The 20,347-nt window shown below is 41.2% G+C and overlaps 1 protein-coding gene across 1 annotated transcript; it reads left to right on the top strand.

The window, feature by feature from the left end:
• Nucleotides 1-192: 192 nt before the first annotated feature.
• On the top strand, nt 193-20,347 carry TMEM189 (transmembrane protein 189). Its single transcript, XM_026862324.1, has 6 exons — nt 193-271; nt 3,111-3,230; nt 14,141-14,235; nt 14,347-14,441; nt 15,850-16,082; nt 19,186-20,347. The coding sequence occupies exons 1-6, from the start codon at nt 193-195 to the stop codon at nt 19,305-19,307; spliced, it is 744 nt and encodes a 247-aa protein (XP_026718125.1). The 3' UTR covers nt 19,308-20,347.

Consider the following 20,347-nt stretch of genomic DNA (forward strand, 5'->3'; position numbering starts at 1 on the left):
GGAGGGCGGGGGTCGGGCAGGGCCCTGCCGGGCGAGGCGGCCCGGGGCTGCCGGTGCCCACCGCCCCGCGTCCGTCTGCTGATCGCCCGCACCTCGGCCTGGGCAGAGCTGGCGAGCGTGGCTACTGAAAGCAGGTCTAAGAAACAGGCTGCGCTGCTGGGGGGAAGGCTTTCAAACTAGCGAGCGCCCAGGATGACTGCTCTTCCCTTTGAAAACAAAAAGTTGATCTTTCCACCCAAAAGCAGGTGTACGAATCCGGTTGCTAAGCAAGGTGACAGCTGAAGATTTTGCTGCAGGATATTTATTCAGTGAATTACTGAGGTACCCGGTCCTGGCACCTCGGAAAGGGATGGAGGGACGCTGACTTTTTGCTTTAGTCTTGTCTTCCTGAAGCTTGCTGGTTGTCAGAGCTCAGTAGTGACAGCAGCTGTTTGATTACGCTATGGAAATAACTGTGGGCTTCTTAATATGTCGTTTGTTTTTAGTTTACAGTGTGAGCAATGCTAGGTTTTCTTGCCATTCCCAGTGAATTAATTTGTAGGTGAAGGATTAGGAAAGGGGAGACATGTTTTCAGCATCTTGCTGTTTCCAGCAGGTCAGCTGAGCAGCTTAGCTTGCACATTCAAGGCAATGTTCTTACTTGGGCAGAGCCAAGTAATGATAAGAAAATGAAGTCATTAATTAGTTTGCCAGTTTTCTAGACTGTTCAGGGTAAGTCTGCCTGTTTCAGCTTGTATCGGTCACCTCTTCCTTGCCTTGAGATAAGGTGGTGTGTGACGTCTTTCAGCTGGTCTAGATAGGCACTTCTGATCCAGGCAGTGACTGATTCCTGTGCTTTGCAGAAAAGCAGTAACTAACTTTACTACTGCACTGTGCTCTTACTCATAAGGAAAAGATTTTCTTCCCCAAACAACTTGCTACCCTTGTTTTTAGCTGTAGATGGAAGTTCCTGGGAAGTCCGAAGTAGTGTATGCATAGTGGTATCTATCGGCAGTGAGTTGTGATATTAGGAGGTGCAATTTTTTTCTGGTGTTACATAAATAACTTGCATAAACAACGTCAGAACATGTGTTAGCAGTGGAAGCACATGGTATTGAACTACTGAATTATTAGAATGGCGATTACATATAACTGTGCAGAGTGCATATGACACTGGAATATTTCCATGATTTCTTTAAGCATATACTTTGTGGCTTTGGCACCTTATTACTCCATGCAGGACGTACTTTTAAATTTGAGTGCTCTTTAAGCCCAAGTTATTGGTGCTGACTCCACAACTTTGTCTGATTTGCTTCCCGGTCTTTCCAGAGCTGGGCCGTGTTTCTGGACTCGGGTATCACCAGACAGTCGTGTTGGGATCCCTGTATTCAGAGTACAGTGGTGTTTGCATAGACTGAACTCACGGGACTTGCTAGTAAGGAGTCTCGGGTTTCCCTGCAGTCAGCTAATTGTTCCATGAGGATCTACCCACTTAGCTCCTCTAATCAGGGTGTGGTTTTCTTATTCAGGAAGTGAGTGTTAATTAACTCTTGCTTTCATTACTCCAGGGATCTCTTTATAGAATCTCCTGCATTGTGACCTGATGCAGTCTTGAGAAATATGCTTGTTCTTGTGTCTTAATTGAATTTTATGATTCTCTTCTCTGCTACTGCAGAGGATGTTGATTTATATACTCAAGGCCTTTCTGGAACAAAACTCTGAACTGTAAAAGTCTTTGTTAATGCTTCTTTAAAATATTACATTGTAGGCATGTTAGAGATAATAGCGATTCTCCTTTGATGTTCCTAGTTTCCTTTTCATTTCATAGTATAGTTGGAAAGGACTTGATTTAGCATTTAGGAGGAGATATTTGATCAGACAGTAGGTCAACATAGAGGAGTAGTAGGAAAGAAGTTGTTGTCCTGAACACATGCCAGACGCGTGAGTGTTGCCTCTGCTGCTGTGAGAGGATGTGTGCCTCGAGTGAAGTCCTTACCAGTCGTTCCCCTGCAGGTTGCTTTGCCTCAGACTCAAGTGGTGCAAAGCATGTAAGGCTGCAGGAGGGAGTGTGGAGTGGGCTGCAGGGTTAACTGCTCTGGGAAGCCCTAGGCAAGAGACAGCTGTGCTGACTGGCCCCCTAAAATTGGTGAAGACTGACCTGTCTGCTCCTGAGCATGTTAAGAGCTAACTACAGCCAGGGCCCTTCTGGGCCAAGGTGGCAGCTCAGGTCTTCTTGGATTCAGGCATTAAATTAATGCTGATGCCTTAATCCCTCCAGGTCTCACATCGAGTGTTCTCTTGTTCTCTGCATCAGTGCCTGGAGAAGGGTGCAGCAGTGATTGACAGGCAGAAGCTTTCTACTGCTAATCTGAATATTCAAAGTGTTACTATACTCTGATGTGTCTGTTCTCTTTTTATAGGCAATAAATGAGGTTTCTGTAGTGGTATGATTTAGTACAGCAAAGTACGAGAGAGAATTTGTGCCAGTTCTTTCTCGTTGCTTATTCTGTCTCCTGTCATCTCAGAATGGCTGAGAGGTTGTAGCCTTCTGCCTGCGAGCAGGAGGGCAAAGGCAAGACTGCAGGAGTTAAATAAGCAAGCTTAAGTATACTTGCAGTACAGGAAAGTAGTTCTAGGGCCACCAAAATACCGGATGGTGCTTTTCCCTGTTAGTATAACAGCCTTATTACAAGCTCTGAGATTTTGAATATTACAGATCATAAGGTGATTTAACTACCAGTCATCTGAGGCCAGAAATTTGTTCCCAGATTGAGCCATACCGGCAACACTGAATATTGAATGAAGTGCAAATTTAAAAAAAAAAATGATGTGATGTGAAGGAATGTTATGCCAGCAACCGGAGGGGAAAGGAAACTGGGACAATGTGAGATGATGTCTGATTTGTCCCTGTTATTTCAGTAAGGGCAGAGGGAAGGGGTTAGTAGTGGAGGAGGAATGCCATTTAACTAAACATGCACACCTCCTGTGGATAAATAAGTTTCTGTTTCAGTTAACTGTTAGACAAGTAGAATGACTCATCCAGGCAGTAGAATAGTCTGTCTGTATTTCAGACTTCAAAATGTCTTCTCAGGTAGAAGTAAAACGGGTTTTTTTGCTTTTTTTTCTGACAGGAAAGAGACTACAAGAATGGATCTCTGTCATCTTATGCTTCTCTCTGATCGGTTTCAATTTTTACAATCTTCTCTTCTACTTGCAACTGGAACACACGTCATCTGTTATTGTTGGGATATGTAAGTAGGAACTGTTCACTGCCGTGAACAAGGCAAGACTGTTGTAATGCTGGAAACAAATGTGTAATCTTTTAGGCTTGGCTTACTGTTAGATAGGGAGAGGGACATTTGTGTGTGTGCACAATTGTGTCACTGAGACAGTCTGCAAACATTGTTACTGCTTTCTGTCTTTTATTTCAGTGGCTTCTCTGTCTCAAAGGTGAAGTTTTTAATGTAGCTATTTAAATCTGGTGTTCGTATGTAATCATTGCAAGTATAAGGACTATTGAGAGGAGGAAATAACTGTCAGGACTGTCAGAGCTGGAAACAAAATACACTGATGGACAAAAATATTTACAAGAGCTTTTCAGAAAGCAAAAGCCCAATAGAAATCTTATCAAAGGTGTTTCAGGCATGAAACTAAATTGATTTCTGGGGATAGATAACTAATGCTTGTGATTGGAAGTGTAGGCAAGCAAACTCAGTCTTCTCTCTTTACCTTAGATGTGTAGAGGTATTTAACTGGATCTTGGCAGTGCAGAGCTTGCTGGTCTAGATGCAGTGCGAGTTGGTGATTTTACCTTTTTGGTGGAGGAGAGGAAGAACTAGTAAAGGATTCTAGTTGAATGCTGTACAACTTTAGAATTGGGAATTGCATGGAATTAGCTGGAGGAAGAACTGGTCTCAGAATAAGCTGGGTGTGAAAAGGGTCTCTACAACATTCATTACATCATTCAAAGCCTAAAACTTGAATGGTGCTTAATGCTCAGAGCAAAAAATATCGGTGTTTACATGAGGTTTGTTTTACTAGAACGGTATTGTGGTGCCGTTGCACAGAAACTCTCTTGAGACGAGGCAGAAGAGGGCAGTGGCGCAGGCTAAGCTGAAGCGGGCGATCGTTTGTGGCTGACTGGGTCTGTTGGCGTTATCTGGGCAGCAAACGTCACTGACAGCTGTATAGTCATGGGAGGGGACATGGGAAAAGGAGAGGATTAAATTTAGAAATCGGAAATCAGCTCTGCAGCACATACCTTTCATAACTTTCTGGTAAACTTTTAATATGGGATGAGGGAGGGATAGTAACTAAGCATTTCACTGGTCATTTTCTGTACTTGCAGTGCATATTGAATGCAATATTAACTTCTTGTGTTGGGAGTGTATAAATGTTTACATATTTTTATGCGAATTGCATTGGTGCCTGAGAGAACAAATGGTGTCATTCATTAGGACACCATATAAGCTAGCTACAGGTGCTCAGCTGCTGTGTTTTATAATAACTTTTCTACAAACTGTGTGAAGTGGTGCATGTTTTAGAAGAGAATGGTACTTTTTCATAATTGCTGCTGTATATTGCTCATAATTTAAAAAAACAACCAAAAAACACCACAGCAGATTCAAACAGTGATACGTGATAGATGCTACGAATTTTTCCCAAAGCTGGTAATTCCTGATGTCTGTTTAAAGGTTATTGGCTTTGTGCTGGGGCTAGAGGGGAGCAGTGTACTCCCATTATGAATCCCACCAGCTCACTTGGCCTGATTTGGTCGTGCTTACTCCCAGCTGGTGAGGCAGAGGTGTTGGGAGGGATGGAGCACATGGCATGAGAACCGCTCTGTAATGATGTGGACAGATGCAGACAAGAGAATCAGCAAGGATGGTTAACCTGTAGTGCAATCTGTTTGCAACTGGCTTTCATCTCAGAGTTAATATTGATAAAAGCTTGAGTTCCCTGATATCCTGGTTACCAGTTTAACTGATAAAGCAGCCAATTCACTGATAATATTATTTAAGTAGTAGTGAATGATTAAAGTAGCTGAATCTGGATTCTGTGTAAATAAAGTAGTGTGGAAATAACTGATAGTGTGTACAAAAATGAGTGCAATAAAATCGTAAGTGCTGCATGCTATCTTGTTTTGCTGTCTTCCTTAATACATTAATTCTCCAGGTAAAGTGTGAATGCTGTTGGTAATTTGCAGTTTTGCATTAAGTTTTATGAAGTTTTGTGAAACTCATCTCCATAAATGCCCTAATTCCTAAATACCACTTAGTACAGAGGGTATGATAGGGAATATCGAGTCACAGACATCATCAGATGTATTCCCATTGAGAGCTTTCCTGAAGCTTAGATTGGAATATTGACCTTTGAGTTGAGATCACAAAATAAACATTCTGCTAATGAAGATACAGGTTTAGATCAAGTTCACATCAGGTCCTTGGAAATCTGAAAGTGATTGGTGATCCCATGGGCTGGATCTGATCTGCTGCCCAGACCTGTTCATTAAGATGCATTGTTGAGACTGTTATATAATTTTTTTTTTTCTTTTTGGAAACGGGGAGTAGTTTGAACCTTCTGCATCATTACATCTAGCCTAAACCCTGTGTCTGTAATTAGAAGCTGTGTTATATCTTCTTTTTTCATGCCTGCCTGACAGGGCACATATAACTGTAACATGGCTAACACTGTAAATATCTTAATCTAGAAACTGTTGAGACGAAAAAGATCTGACTCTCCTCTTACCAGCAGTCTGAAAGCACTTGCTTCCTTGTGTGATGTGAGCAGGCAGTCTGCTGAGAAATGAACTCACGTGGCATGCTGTCATTTGCTGTGCTGAATCACCTACGGGTACTCGTGCTATGGAGGGAGGGAAGAGCTGCAAGGCGAGAACTTTATGGCGTATTTTAGAATAGCTTTTGAACTGGGTTGTTTTCCGCTGACTAAAGTTGATCTTTCTGGAAAGGAATAGGCATGTGGGTCTCTTGTCTTCCAGGCTGGTTTAGCAGAGATTAGACAATTCCCTTCCCCTCCTCACTGTCAAAAAAAAAAAAAAGGGGGGAAAAAAAGAAAAAGGAAGTGGGCAAAGGATGTATTTATTTTGTTGTTTCTGTGTTAAATCCAGTCATGGCCTATTCTGAATATCATCAGCTGCTGGGGAGTTACGAAAATGTTCCTTTTCGTGCAAGCTGACAATTACGTAGATTTGAATTTGGTATTTTATTTGCATGCATGCATGCACATGGTTAACTCCAGGGCAGCCTTGGTTAGGAGGCTGAGTGTGGTGGAGGTTTAATTATGCCCATTTTTTCAGCTGCAGTGGGACACTATCCTAGCAGTACTGTGGAACCAGAGCAGCCTCTGCCACTCTGCTAGAAGCTCAGTAGTGCTGGGGACAAGGCTGGCATAGGTATTACTTGTGTGATAAGCAGAAAAGCCTCACCAAAATGTGCAAGATGAGGTTTGAAAGCTCTTATACCTTTAGGTGAGTTTGTGGTGTTCATATTATTCAATATACATGAGTTGTGTGTGTATATATAGTTGGTATATTAATACCATCTAGATAAAAAGTTTGGTGAGTTACACCATAGATTCTGGTCTTCATTTTCCTTCCTTCATGTCTTTATAGGGATTTAAAGCTTTTTTTTTCAAATTAGTTGTTTGTGTTTCTGACATTTGACTTTTATCTGCAGCCCCATTTCTCCTTAATAGATACTGTTTATTGCAGTCTTTACAAAAATTAGTTAAGTTTGTGTTGTAAGCTGTTTATTTTCACAGGAACTGCCCCATGTAGGGCAGATATCTTTAGAAACATCTTGTGACAGAACACAAGATACAGTTAATCATTGCTGACTTGAGAGATGGGGAACTAATTCTTTTAAATCCGGTTGAGGTAGGTGTTTCATTATTGTAGATGATGTGGGTTAGCTAGCGAGAGCACACAGAAGGAAATTACTTGGTTCACTTTCAAAATAGAAACTTGTACTGATCAAGGCCCAAAACCTTTTTGTTTCAAGCTTGAGTAGCTCTGCAGCGCTGTGCTTGGTTAGCTGCATTGCAGAGCCAAATGGTGAGTGTGTAATACATAGGAAAGCTCTGGCACACACTGGAGTAAAAGCACTCTAGAGACCATGGGTGCTTTATGAAATGGGACTGCTGTGCATGTGGATCAGCTGCTTCAAAGTCCTGCTGCCTTACAGCAAGAGACAACTATAATGATGTCATTTCACTTTGGATTTACTTTGTACATTAAAATGAGTTTCCACTTGAAATTTTGGTTTAAAAGGTCCTTGAAATTACAGTAGGGAAACCTCAGTTAACAAAGGAAAATTACCCTTTACTTCAGTGTTGGTCCAAATAAGCCAAATCTTTGCCTCCTGCTGTCTCACACCACCTGAAGTAGCTATCATTACTTTAGAGCTGTAGGTAACTTTGTGTTTTCTATCCTAAACTGTATCATCTCTTTAAAGACAATGACTCCACAAGTTGTAGAATCAGTTTTGCCTGTTTAATCACATTTTTAAAATTGCACTGCACTAACACTGTATTAAGCCTTCTGTTGATCCATTCTGTTGTGGTTATGTGTGTTAACTTGGGAGCCCTAGGCCTTTCTGGCACCGAAGGATCCTGGAGGCTGTTGGTCTTGAAAGTGGAATTATGGAGTACAGTTGCTGTTTTGCACTCGGGTGGATGATGTTGACATCAGTTATCTGTTCTTCTCAAGCGTGTGAGCAGCTGTTCTCAGGCAGGGTGGATGATGGCTGTACCCTGATGGGGGAGAGCTGAGCCCTTCTCCCTGCCCAGCATTGCTTACCCGGGTAGTGGGGGAGGCTGGTGACACGGCCCCATCTGTGCTTTCCCACTTGTTTGCGCAGTGGACGTGCTACTGCTCTTTATGTCAGCAGCGGGGACTGGGACAAAGAAAGCTCTGTGTTCTTGCAGAGTTCTCAGGGGCTCTTAAAGTTGCAGGAGACTTTGGCTTGAGGATTTAAGAGCCATAGGTCTCAGTGGCCCTGACTCACTCAGAATAGTGCCTCTTGCGCTTCAAAACACAAACACATGTTGGAGTATTGCCCTGATGGAGTGGGTTGTAGTAAGTGGTGACAGAGGGATCAGCTTTGGTGAGAGAGTGCAGGCCTTGAACAAAACCAGCATTATGGCTGCTGACATCCCGTGCCAGGCAAGTATTCAGGTATTAGGTCTCCTCTCGGTGCCAGCCTGCACGCACAAAACTGCCTGGTGCTCCCGAGAGCTGAGCTCACCCTACTTGATTCCTGGGAGCATTTTAAATGGATGATACAGGAGAAATAGCTTGATTAGTCATACTAATGAAAGTATTGGGGTTTTTTTTAGTAAGGGAAAATTTGCTCTTGGTTTTCACTTAGTATCCATTGTTCTCTGTTCTTTTAATCACTTCTTTCTGGGATGACTTAACTGCTTTTTCTAGTAACACATTTTTGGGAAAAAGAAGTACACGCAATGGTACTCTTCGTTTAAGAACCTGAGGCCTGGGTAAAACTGTCAGGATTAGGTCATGGAAATGTCGTGGGTGCTTTGTGAGTACTCCAAAGGCTAGAGAAATAGTAGGAATAGCTTGCTTTTTGCTAATAGACTAAAATTAAAGACATGAAAATAAAATTTGGTGATTCCTATTATTAAAATTTAGGTAGTGATTCTTAGCAAAGCCATGCTTTGGTAGATGAGTATTTGTTTTAGGATCTGCTGCTGTTTAACTCCAGGGGAGAAGGTACCCTGATTCTTTGGGGATCTCCTTTTTCTGGTAGTTTCTGGCCGTGTTGCAAGCTGCGTGGTTTCTGCCCGGAGGCTGGGGTTCAGGTCTGTCGCTGTCTGAGGTGAGGCGAGAGGTGTGCCCGGCTCTCAGACAGCATTGCTGGGAGGCAGGGGATTATGTGGCTTTCCCGTAGCCGTAGCCGGGAGTGACTGCGGTGTACAGCAGAAGAAGGGATGTCTGCTATGAGTAGCATGCCAATCTTGCAAAATAAGCTTGTGTGAGTTAGGATAGACTCTTGCCATCTCTGGAGTGCATGTAGTATGGACCCCAGTTATAATGTAATATAACTAAAATATATATAGTAACACATACAATATCCAGGCCCTTTTGTTTTATAGTTCAACTGTGTTCTCTGCCTACTTGCACTGTTAGGTCCAGTTCTACTGAATGTTTCTCAGTTTTAAATAGCTGAAATTGTTAACTCGTCTTTTTTGCTTTTAAGCTGTTACACTTTATACTCATTGAAATGTTTAGGGATTATTTTCTTAGCCTCCTAACTTGCCATAGTATCAAACACCTGCCTTTTCTGTACTGAAAGCCACTAAATGTGGAATGCAGGTGACTAAGGCATTTTATTTTTATAAGCATATAAAAAACAACTGTAGCATATTGATTTTTAGAAAATAAAAAATTTTTCTCTTGTGGAGTTAGCCACTCCCCTGACTCATTAGAGCTGTAACATTCAACTAGTTCGTACAGTCACTGATTAAAAATGACTGTACTTCTCAACAATGTTACACAATAGCATCAAGTTATTTAATAACACCTTATGCTGGGTTTTTTCCTCTCCAGAAACTCTTAACTGCATTTTTACAGTACATATGAAACTTTACGTATTCTAGTAAGGCTTCTGGGTTACAATTTGAGAATTATATCTACACAAAGCCAAGCTTATATTGGTGAGGTACAACTTTTTGTTGCAAACGTGCAAATTAGTTTTATCTCTTGAACACCTTGTACTGCAAATGTTCTGCACTCATTTGTCTTCCTTCTGCTGGTGCCTGGGAGCAGCCAGGTTGAAGGAAGGGGTATGTGGCTTCCTCACAAGAGAAGCCCTTCGTTAGGGTTGCAAGTTGTAAACTCTCCGCTTGGTACTTAAGCAAGGAAGAGGAGAAGTGAGGGCTTTTTTGTGCCACAAACCCCTCCTGTTATCTGATTTCTGAACAGAACACAAGCCAAGGCAAATCTGTCTTGTGTCGATTATAAGTTTGGACCAGTTGTGCTTCCAGCCCTGTGACCCACGGCCCCGCTGGTGACTGGGCTGTCCGAGTGCCAGCAGTCAGGCTCTGGCATGTCCCCTGACTCAGAGGAGAGACACTCACTCCCTCGGCCGTGCCCCAAGGGTGCTGTGGTGCCTGTGGACATGCCTGTGCAAAGGATGGTTGGAAAAGAACAGCTGTTCTAGCAAGTGTGTCAGTCGTGTGTTCACTTATTTTAAAACATCTGCTACTGGTTGAAGTTCATTTGTACACCTTTGGTTTTTGTGTATGATAGCCCTTTTTCTTTTCTCCTGATTCAGCAGTCTACTTCCAAAGCAAAGAACTCCCGGTGTTTTGATCAAGTTCTGCAGCTTGCTGAATTGTAATACTTTCTTCCCCTCCTATACTTTCTAAGTACTTGCCACCTCTTCAGATATAAGCCACAGATGTGCTGATTCTCCATCCCACTGCTCAGCAGGCTGGAGTAAAACTAATGTGTACAGAGCAGTATTTCTCTAATGCTTTACTGATCTTGCTTCTAATGAGCCTGTGAATCCAATGTTTGCAGTTCATATTTATCTATACTGTGGATATCCAGCTTTTCCTGACTTTATTATTAACTCTTAATTCATGTCCAGGGCTGTCAATCTTATCTCGCCCTTCCAAACCTGATGACAGAGCATCAAGGTCTTATACCACCTTGGGGAAGTAGCTGAACACCTGTGCCTTGGTTTTCCCACTTTAGTTAAAGACAGTTCTAGGTATGTGAGAATATGGAGTTCAGTTCACTGCCATCCGATGTGCCTTCTGAGTCTGGGGACAGGATGCACACAAAGTATTACAATGCTAGTCATGTACAACCCCTGGTACAGTTTTCACTCTCTTACTAACAACTTGTCATACACAGCTGCTGAAGAGTGAGCAAGCCCTTCTGCAATACAGATGAAATATAATTTCTGGTATTTAGGGTTTTTTTCAGATTGTCTTAGTGTAATGCACTGCTTCAGGCACCCTTCATTCTTTCCTCTTAGCTTTCTACCAGCTGACATCAAAGTAACATAGGAAATATCTATTGACCCGTCAGTATTCTGCCTCTATTTTTGTTGTTCTTCCTACTGTTACTTCAAGCTCTGATAATGTAGTGTGCTGGAGGCGATGCGGGTTAATAGGGAGATTATCTCAGCAAGAATGGTATTTTAGTTGTTGCAAAGTGAAGTGTTGTTTGGATATCTTCCCCCTGAATCAAGGCTGTTTGCTCTTTCAGCTGCTAGGTGCAGATCTAAAAGCTATTGTGCTCCACCCTGTCTCACTGGCGCTTGTATGTGTGGTCTAAAACAAAAACAAGCATACAGAATTTACTGCTTAGAAAAAAATAAGCTGTCTTCAGTAGATAATGTGATACATAAAGGTTGAAGTGTCTCCTGCTGTATTTAAGAGTTTGGGCCAACTAGATCATGGATTTAGCAGTGAAGGTTGGTTTTATAATACGAAAAGAAAGCCTTTTGGGGTAGTAGGTGCCACACTAATCCTGATTTTATTTCTTCTCCCATTATGAAAATGAAGGTGAGGGGAAGGACTGCAGAGGTGAGGGATCAGGTAAGCAAGAGGTCACCACAAGAAGGGATCTTTTTAAAGTACTCTGTGCTGTGTGCACTGTAGGTAACTGCTGTGCCCTGAAGATAAGGAGCATTTGATCAATAGTAACAGAACAACTTCATCCTCTTTCACATTCTAAAAACTACCCGCTCTTTAGCAATGCTGCTAATGTCATTAAACTGGACTCACAAGGCAGCTGGCTGAAGCATCCTGATTGGAATAGGAAAATGAGACAAAGTCCAGATCACAATCAGGGTAAATAAAAGTTGTGTGATTTGGGGGTAAAGATGCCCATTGATTGCTTTGTATCCTGGCATATCTCAGATTGCTTTCAAGTTTCTGTGAGAGGGAGGAGTAACAAGATGCCTTTGAGCAAGATGAACCAGTATACCAACACTTATACTTTTGATTTGGATTACAAGCGAGTGGGACTTGTTTTGCCTACACATTTTATCAGGCAGAGGGATGCCTGCCCATCACAAAAAGACTCAATACTATAAATGAGAAGCTGTGCTTGAAGAAGGTCTTCAGACACATAGATAAACAAATGCTGGCTTGTGGAGGAGAAATCCAGGGATTCTCTTGGCTTCACAGACATCTAAAGAAGAGTTGGTGAGGCAGACAGAGCAAAAAATAGATTTCCTGCATCACCACTGGTTTTGCAACTCCCTGCTGTTGCTGGTGCAGACTATGTTACAGTGGGTGACTTATGTAAACAACCCAATTTTTTGTAAATATCAGTAGGGAAAACTAAAGAACTGTGTTCCAGCCACTCTGACCTGGCCCTGTGACTACCATTCTGGTTTGCGTGGACTCTCGGGCTTCTCTCGCAACTGCCAGACATACCAGTAGCAAGAGTAGGGAATTGCTAACTGAGCTACTTTGAAACATACGTTTTGAACACATAATCTTTGTACTTGCTATGATTCATTTAACAATAGACTGCAAGATCAGTATATAGTGCTTTAATTGGCACAAACTTTGTATATGATTTTGAGGGATTTGCACTGAGATCAGGTGCTATCAGTTCTCAGGTATATCGTATTTGCACAGTAAGCAGTAGCTATTTTGAAATCTGGGTTGTGCTTCTGCTGAATTCTTTTAACCAGACCTGCAGGTAAGAAGCGTGTGCTGCCTTCCCCTTCCAGAGCCTGAATGCTGACTCTGCAGAGAGTCACCAAGTATGCTTGTATACGTGTTCGCTGGGTGGTTGACCTCAGAAAAAACAAACATCTTTCTGATATTTTTATTAACCTGAAGTGAAAAAGAATTCTGGTTCATTCTTCAGCAAATCTAGACTCCATCGAGCCCTGGCTAATCTCTCTTGAAACCTGCTTAGAGCAAGATGTGCAGGTTTGAACTGGTACCTCTTAGTGTCTGTTCTTTAAAGAGCAAGGTTTGACAGCCCTAAATCCCCCAAGCATAGAGGTCCTAAGGTAGTATCTCTTTGCTGTGTTGCTGTAGCCATATTGCTGTGCTGTATGCCACGTTCCCTCTCTGTTAAAAACAAGGGAACTTCTTTGGCAGTCTTCTCTGAATTTTCTTCCTCAAAAGCATAAAGAGCCTGGCAGTAGAGCTCAGACAGGAGCATGTCTCAAACTGTGTTCGAGACTTCATTACTAAAGGGACTGGGAACCTGGGAGTTGGATGACTTCTGCAGGTGAAGAGTGGGAGGTGTCTGTTAAACACCATCTGTCAGATCTGTGACTAACTGGAAATATACAGCTGTTCTGATCAAATAACATCTCTTGTGTCCTTACTCTTAAATGTCAGAAACTTGGATAGATAGATTACCCAGAACACGAAAGCAAAAATAGGGCTTTATGTGCAAAAACTGAAAGTCACCTTTACTTAATTGCAGTTTTAAAGTTACTGTGGTTAGCAGCTAGAAAAATCTTTACATGTGTTGCAGCAATTTCTGTTTATTAGTGTATCTAACTTTGTACGCTTGTGATATTTGCGTACTACGTCCCTCGCAGAGAATTGTTAGCATGGCTTCAGGGGCCTTGCCTTTAGCTTTGCAGATGCCACAGTCTTGAAGTTGTTTGATGTTCCGGTCTTATTTTTTAAATAGTATTGTTGTACCCAGGAGTGGTTTCTTGATAAGTGCGTATCTGTAGTTACCGAAGTTCAGTGCTTCCTGTTTACAGACGTAAGGGGCCAAGGGAGAAGAGTCTGCAGATATTATTTGTTGGGATGGCTTTCACTGTTACAGCCAAATCTGTTAAACGCTGCTCAAGAAGAGGGTAGGCAGATCCAGGTGATTTAGTTCTAACTTACTAGTATTTTCCGTAACAGCAATTGTAAAGATTTGTCAAGTTCTTCTGTAGAAGATGGGTTAAACACAAAATCTTGCTATAGATTTGATGAAGACTGTAACTGTTCAAATGGTGTCTTGTTAACTTCTTTTTCCTAGTTGTCTAACCTTATGTTTATTCAGATTGGGTAGATCTCATGTGGTTGTAAATATCTAAGAGGTAGATAAACAAGTAAACTTGTAAAACAAGTATAAAATGTGAATACATCAGTAAAAATGCTTGTGTATATCTAACTGTGTCTCCCCTCATTCAAGTTGCAGGAGTTATTACAGCTGACTTCCTATCAGGATTGTTTCACTGGGGAGCTGATACCTGGGGATCTGTGGAGCTACCCATAGTTGGAAAGGTTTGAGATTCTTATCCTTAAGCTTGAAAAAGTTAATAAATACTTTTCTGAAACAGTTCCAGTTTTCCCAGCTATGTTGAACAGTGTATATAATAAGCTGTATTGTTTTTGCAGTCTTGCCCATGTAACCAGTCCCCAGCCCCAGAACTCTCCTCCGCCGAAAGGCATGGTGTATTACTGGTAAAGTGCCATGTTTACACTTGGCCTAGGTGACATGTGCAAGGTGACACTGTTCCTTTTTATCGCCTTGTTTAAGGTTCGCACAGTTTTGCAATACCAGTGTTCACAAACCCTCCCGAGGTACTGTGGGGATGGCCTGTGACCACAAGTGTAGAAGCCTGGCTAGACTAGCACAGATCTTCCAAAAGGCCAATAAACACAGAGAAGTGGAGAATTCTTCCTGTAGCTAAACTTTCTAAAAACTGCCTTGTAAAACATGAAGATAGTCCAGTAAGAAATCTTTCCAGTTCTCTGTGCTACAGGCCCCTATTATAAATGCAGTAGTATTAAATGGTGATGACTGAAGATTTACATTTGAGAACATCTGCAGCTACAAATGTCAGATGCTTAACGGAAGGTGCAGGCTTCTATAATAAGCAATAATCTGTTTTTTTAAAAAAAACTTCATAACTACCATTAATTACTACTCACAGTGCAATATTAGACATCTCTAAAAAAAAAAAGTGTATGGGCTATTCCTTGTAATTATCCAGTAATATATGAACTATAACAGCAGAATTAAGACTTGATTTTAGGCTTATTTTTGTTCACCTTCAATAGACTTAGTAGTCCTTGAATCCCTGTATCTCTGTACCATAGTTTAAAAACAGAACAAAACAACACTACAGGAGACTATCCACTAAATAAACAAGAGTTCAGAAGATCAGGACACCTTTGCATTACGCTGTACATGATATATGTGTTAAAGGCAAGTGTTTTACTGTCTCAGTCCTACCTATCACACTTGCTTTGTCTCCTCTGGGATTGTGTATTCACATGTGATTCCTATTCCTAGACAAGACTTTCGTATAATCTGTTTGATTTACATTGGTTTGTCTAGTCATTTAACTTGTATTTAGTCTGTTAATGCTGTCATCTGCAGCCTGTACTACAGGAAGGGAACCTTTTTTTTTTTACTTGTGGATGAGGCAACTGGAAGGTGGGACAGCTGCATTCTTTAGGTCAACAGAGAGTCTGAGGCTGAAATGTCTTGCAAGGAAGTGTTACAAGTTACAGTAAATATTCTTTTTATAAAAGGGATCAAACTGTGTGCATATAGGGAAAGTCATTGCTCTAAAGTGTATAAAAAAGCTTCATCTCTGTGTAGAAGTACTTTATTTGCAAACTAAAAGTGTAAGAATTAAAGGATTAATTTAATTTTATAGATGGTAAACTCAGAGTTTAACTTCCTGTTTATGACAAGTTGACAGACGTTGGCACTTACCGGCCTGTCTTGTGACTTTCTGGCATTGCTTATGGCTCACTGGCTCTCATGACACTTCTGCCAAAGCAGCTTCGTTGAGGCCTTTGTTAGTTCCTGCAGCACCAGGCAGCTCTGTCTGAGCAAGGTATCATTTTTCTAGTAGAAATTTACCTTTTCATAAATGGTATTTAAAGATACACATCTTGTTTTGCAGAGGCATTATATGAAACGTGTCCTTGGGAGTGTTATGTCTTTGCCCTTATCATCTTCATAACCATGACGAACCAGATTCACAAGTGGTCTCACACGTACTTTGGTCTTCCACGCTGGGTCATATTTCTACAGGACTGGCATGTTATCCTGCCGCGGAAGCATCACAGGATCCATCATGTGTCTCCACATGAGACGTACTTCTGCATTACAACTGGTACTTACACCTGGTTCATACTGCAAGCTTTCTTTAGTAGCCTAGTGCAATTCACCTGGCAGGATGTAATTTAGTGATGGCCTATTCAATACTAGAAAATGACATGGTGAGGCTAACCGTGCTCTTAGCAAAACTATAGTTGTTTTTGTTGCATAATAATGTGGGGGGAAGATCTGTTATTGACTAAAAGGTATGACACATTGTCTATGTTTTGTTGACATAGTGCTTAGGGATATGGTGGAGTTGAGAATAGACAGTGTTAGGTTAAGGGTTGGACTAGGTGATCTTCAAGGTCTTTTCCAACCTAGACGATTCTGTAACTTCCAGCCTGATGGGGCAGTCGGTGGTACTGAGGTCTGATTGCATGATAGCTTGGTAATCTCATGCTATTAATGGATTTTGTTCATTAAAGACTTAAAGCTGCTACTCCTTCAGAAGACGGTATCATCTGCAAGTGCAGCTTACCTTGAATGCTCCTTTCTAAAGCAAGGCTTCTGGATTTTCAGTATTTATGCATTCAGAGTTGGGGCAGAGGAACAGACAGGCTTGCAGAAAACAGGCTTTTACATCTATATTCAGTTTTATGCCCACTGTACAGGTGGGTATGCTCAGTCACCACTGTTGAACAAATCTTGAATAAGCTATCAAGTTAATCAGACAGCTGGAAATAAACCCATCTGGTTCTTCATTCTGTTATTGGCTTTGACAAACAGTTTATGTTGGTTTTGAAACCCCTGCCTAGAAACAAAGCTAGTTCTCATGACCAAAATGTCATGTAAAAACTCGGTACAATTAAGAAGCCTGACTTGACAGATGATGGCAAAAATCTTGCCACCCTAAGAGCTTTTTTTCAGTCTTACTGTGTCCTCAGAGTTTAAGCCTGACCATTATTATCAGTCTTAGTCTAATGGCTTTTTTTCCTCATTAAAAAAAAAGCACATGCTTCTGTTCACTTCATGCTTTCTTTAAGTACTCATACCATACTAGTCTGACATAACACAGCATGATAAATTGTATTCTTGGATTTTCCAGTGGAGCAAAATGTTTCTGCAGCTCTAATTTTTTCTTCTAGGGTAGAAGTGAGGAGGCGTACAGAAATATGCAGTCAGTGTGCTATTTAAAAGGGCCTTTACAGAGTAAAATAGGACTAGTTATTGTAATGTGCTTGTTAGTGACTTCAGAGTAGATAGCCCAGTCCAAAGAGTAGGCTCGGTGGAGCTGACCTGTGTATGTAAAGGTCCGATGCTGTATCATGGCCAGGGCTTTCTGGCGTTCCCAGTGTTACAGCTTTCGGACTGGCTGCCATGTTTAGACACCAGGAAGGAGTCGTCCATTCCTTGAGAGGTGATGGCTGTGTTAATGAGAATTGCATGGGCTGACTTCCTAAAGGGACTCAGTATGGAGTGAGTTGAGTGGAGCTGCAGGATCTCAGGTTGGGCTGGGAAGGGTCATGTCCAATACAGAAGTGGCTCAAAACAGTGCCTGTTTCAGTAGATCGTTACAGCTGTGCTCGTCTCGGATTAGGAACCATCTGGCACTCTAGAAATATGATATTTTTCAGCAGTGAATATCCTGAATGATATCTCCCTTTAGAATTTCTGTCGCGTAGTAGCGACACACCTAGTCTAAGACATCACTGGAAGAGCAGTTGTTTTCTCCGTGCTGGCTGTGCCACTGCTGTAGGGATGGTACTGGGACCCGGCAGAGCTGGCTCTGTGGCAACTTTCTCCTGTTCCACTCTTGCTCATACTACTCTGGGTTTTAGCTCTTTCTTCTAACATGAATCACTGCTTCTAGCTCACTGTTTCCATTGTGGTAACAACTTCTTCATTCCTGCCTCTCCTTTGGTTTCGTTTTCTTATGCTATTTTTTCCCCTTTTCTAGAAATTTACATGGAGTAAAGTATAATGTGTGCTTACAGAACATTTCTAATGTAACTCATCTCTTCTTGGTTGTAGGAAAACTTCTACAGGGAAATAACATTTTCCAGAGATTATTTCTTTTGGTTTTCCTAGTCTTACACTCGTTAATAAAACAGAGGCCTAAAGTTACTATACAGTATGTAGTTAGGTTGGCATCAAAATACAGTATCAGAAGATCAAGTTAATATCCTAAAGTGAGACACAATAGGCCTCACCCTGAATTCAGAGTTCTGGCCTCACAGTCTGTACAGTGCAACATCTCTTCATTCAAAATACCCTAAATCTGTAGGCTAGGAAGGATGCATTAAACTCCTGTTGCATGCAGAACATGATAGCACTTATTGCCATTTTTACATAAAATGGGAGACGCCTGTCCCGTATCAACCTGTTACGTATGGCCTTTCGGGTCGCTTGGAAGCGGAGGTGCTCTGTTAGCTGAGTTGCACAACTTTGGGAATGCTAGCAGTGCTGCCCTTCTAATCCAGGAGGTGGCTAACAGCAGCTGTGGTTAAATGCAGCACAGTACTACAATAAGACTTCTCCATCACAGACTTCATTAGCAAGCAGTTATGCAAACTTTAATTTTGCCCAGGGAGAGCATAATACATTTAAGTACCTTGAAAATGCAAACTGATGTTGGAACTAGCTAAACTTGAGGTTTTACTTAAAAAACTTTGTTCAGTTTGCTGAACCTTAATTAGTTGTCTTTAGGTCCTTAACAGAAATCTTGGTTATTTTCTAAATTTTTTTCCCTAGAAACTGTGGCATTGATAATGCATTTGAGATTTCATTTTCTTTCCCATGAAATACCCATTTCATTTACTTTCTTGCTGTACTACCTAATGAGAAACACAGGGAGAAGCCAAGGTGGCTTTGTTGATGGGGAAACTAATGGGGGAAAACAGCTGAAATTGTTGGGTTGGGGATTTTTTGTTGCTTAAATTTCAATATTAAATCTAAGGTACTACTAATACAAATGTCCTGTTTCTAACACAAATCATTCAACTTGATGGTCACTTTTCTGATAGCTTTGCAATGGCCATAGAGAATAGTTCACCTCTGAACTCCCCTTACATTTACCTTGTGTTTAATTTAAAGAATGTTATTAAATAAACATTGCAAGGCATTGAACTTTGGATGCTGTGACAAACTAATCCTTTTTCTCCTTTGCAATCACTTAGGTTGGCTGAACTATCCATTAGAGAAGATAAGATTCTGGAGGTGTTTGGAGAACATTATCCAAGCAGTTACTGGAGAGAAGCCAAGAGCAGATGACATGAAATGGGCTCAGAAAATCAAATAACTTTTGCCAGTCTTCTGCAATCCTTAACTTGTTGCCAATGTTGTTTTTTTTTAAAAAAAAAAAAAAAAGCCATCAGCCAAATTCAAGACCTGCAAAGAAATAACAGACTCTAAAGCACAAACTAAAAAGTGCTAACACAGACTGTAACAAAAAGAACTAATTCTTAAAACAATACTTGAAATGAAGATGATTACTCTTACTGAGCACCTTTTTGTTTAGCCATGTCTGCTTACATCTTAGAAAATACTTCATCACTGTCTCTCATAAGGCTGTCGGGCAGGCCAGAAGGCAGGACAGTCGCTCCATTGGTACATGGTGGCGTAGCAAACATGTGTTGTATCAACATTATTTAACACTTCAAAAATAGCTTGTTGCCTAAGACCTATAGGGAGAATGGTGACAACAGTTTGTCACTTCATGTTTGAGTCCAAATACACTGCATGGAAACAGTGTGTCAGAGTAATGGAAGCCTATAAAATCATCGCTGTTCAATGCACTTAGTGATCGATAAAGCTCTGTCTTCGGTGTCATTTTAAATAATTGATGTAACGTGGAACAGACTTTGAGAATCCCACTCCACCAGTGGGCCACGAATCCTCAAGTGTCTTCAGTTTCCCTTAAAATAAAATTGTTCTACACTCTACGTGGATTTGAGCAAACTGTTTCTGCATAAGCCTTCAACTTAACAAACCTCTGAGGAGAGGGAGGGCACCCCATACAACACATGCTCGTGTTTGTTCATGTGGAGTGCTCATTGATGAGTCTTCTGTTAAGTCTTTCCTACCCTGACAATTAATGTTTAAAATAGTTTTAGCATTGAGCACATTGCAAATAGCTGTATTCAAGAGCTCATGGTATCAAACTTGTAATGTTAGAAGGGAATTATCAACGATGACTGGTGTTTGTTTGTTTTTAAGGTGCTTGCTTGTTTCTGTAAATAATATAAAGCCTTAATCTCTTCTGGTGTAATGGAATAATATTTTAATGTGATGTTTGAATGTATATAATGTATTTATAACAAAGCAGTTGGATAATACTAA

Source organism: Athene cunicularia (assembly GCF_003259725.1).
Source record: "Athene cunicularia isolate RWA chromosome 20 unlocalized genomic scaffold, athCun1 chr20_part1, whole genome shotgun sequence".
In the NCBI taxonomy this organism is placed as follows: Eukaryota; Metazoa; Chordata; class Aves; order Strigiformes; family Strigidae; genus Athene; species Athene cunicularia.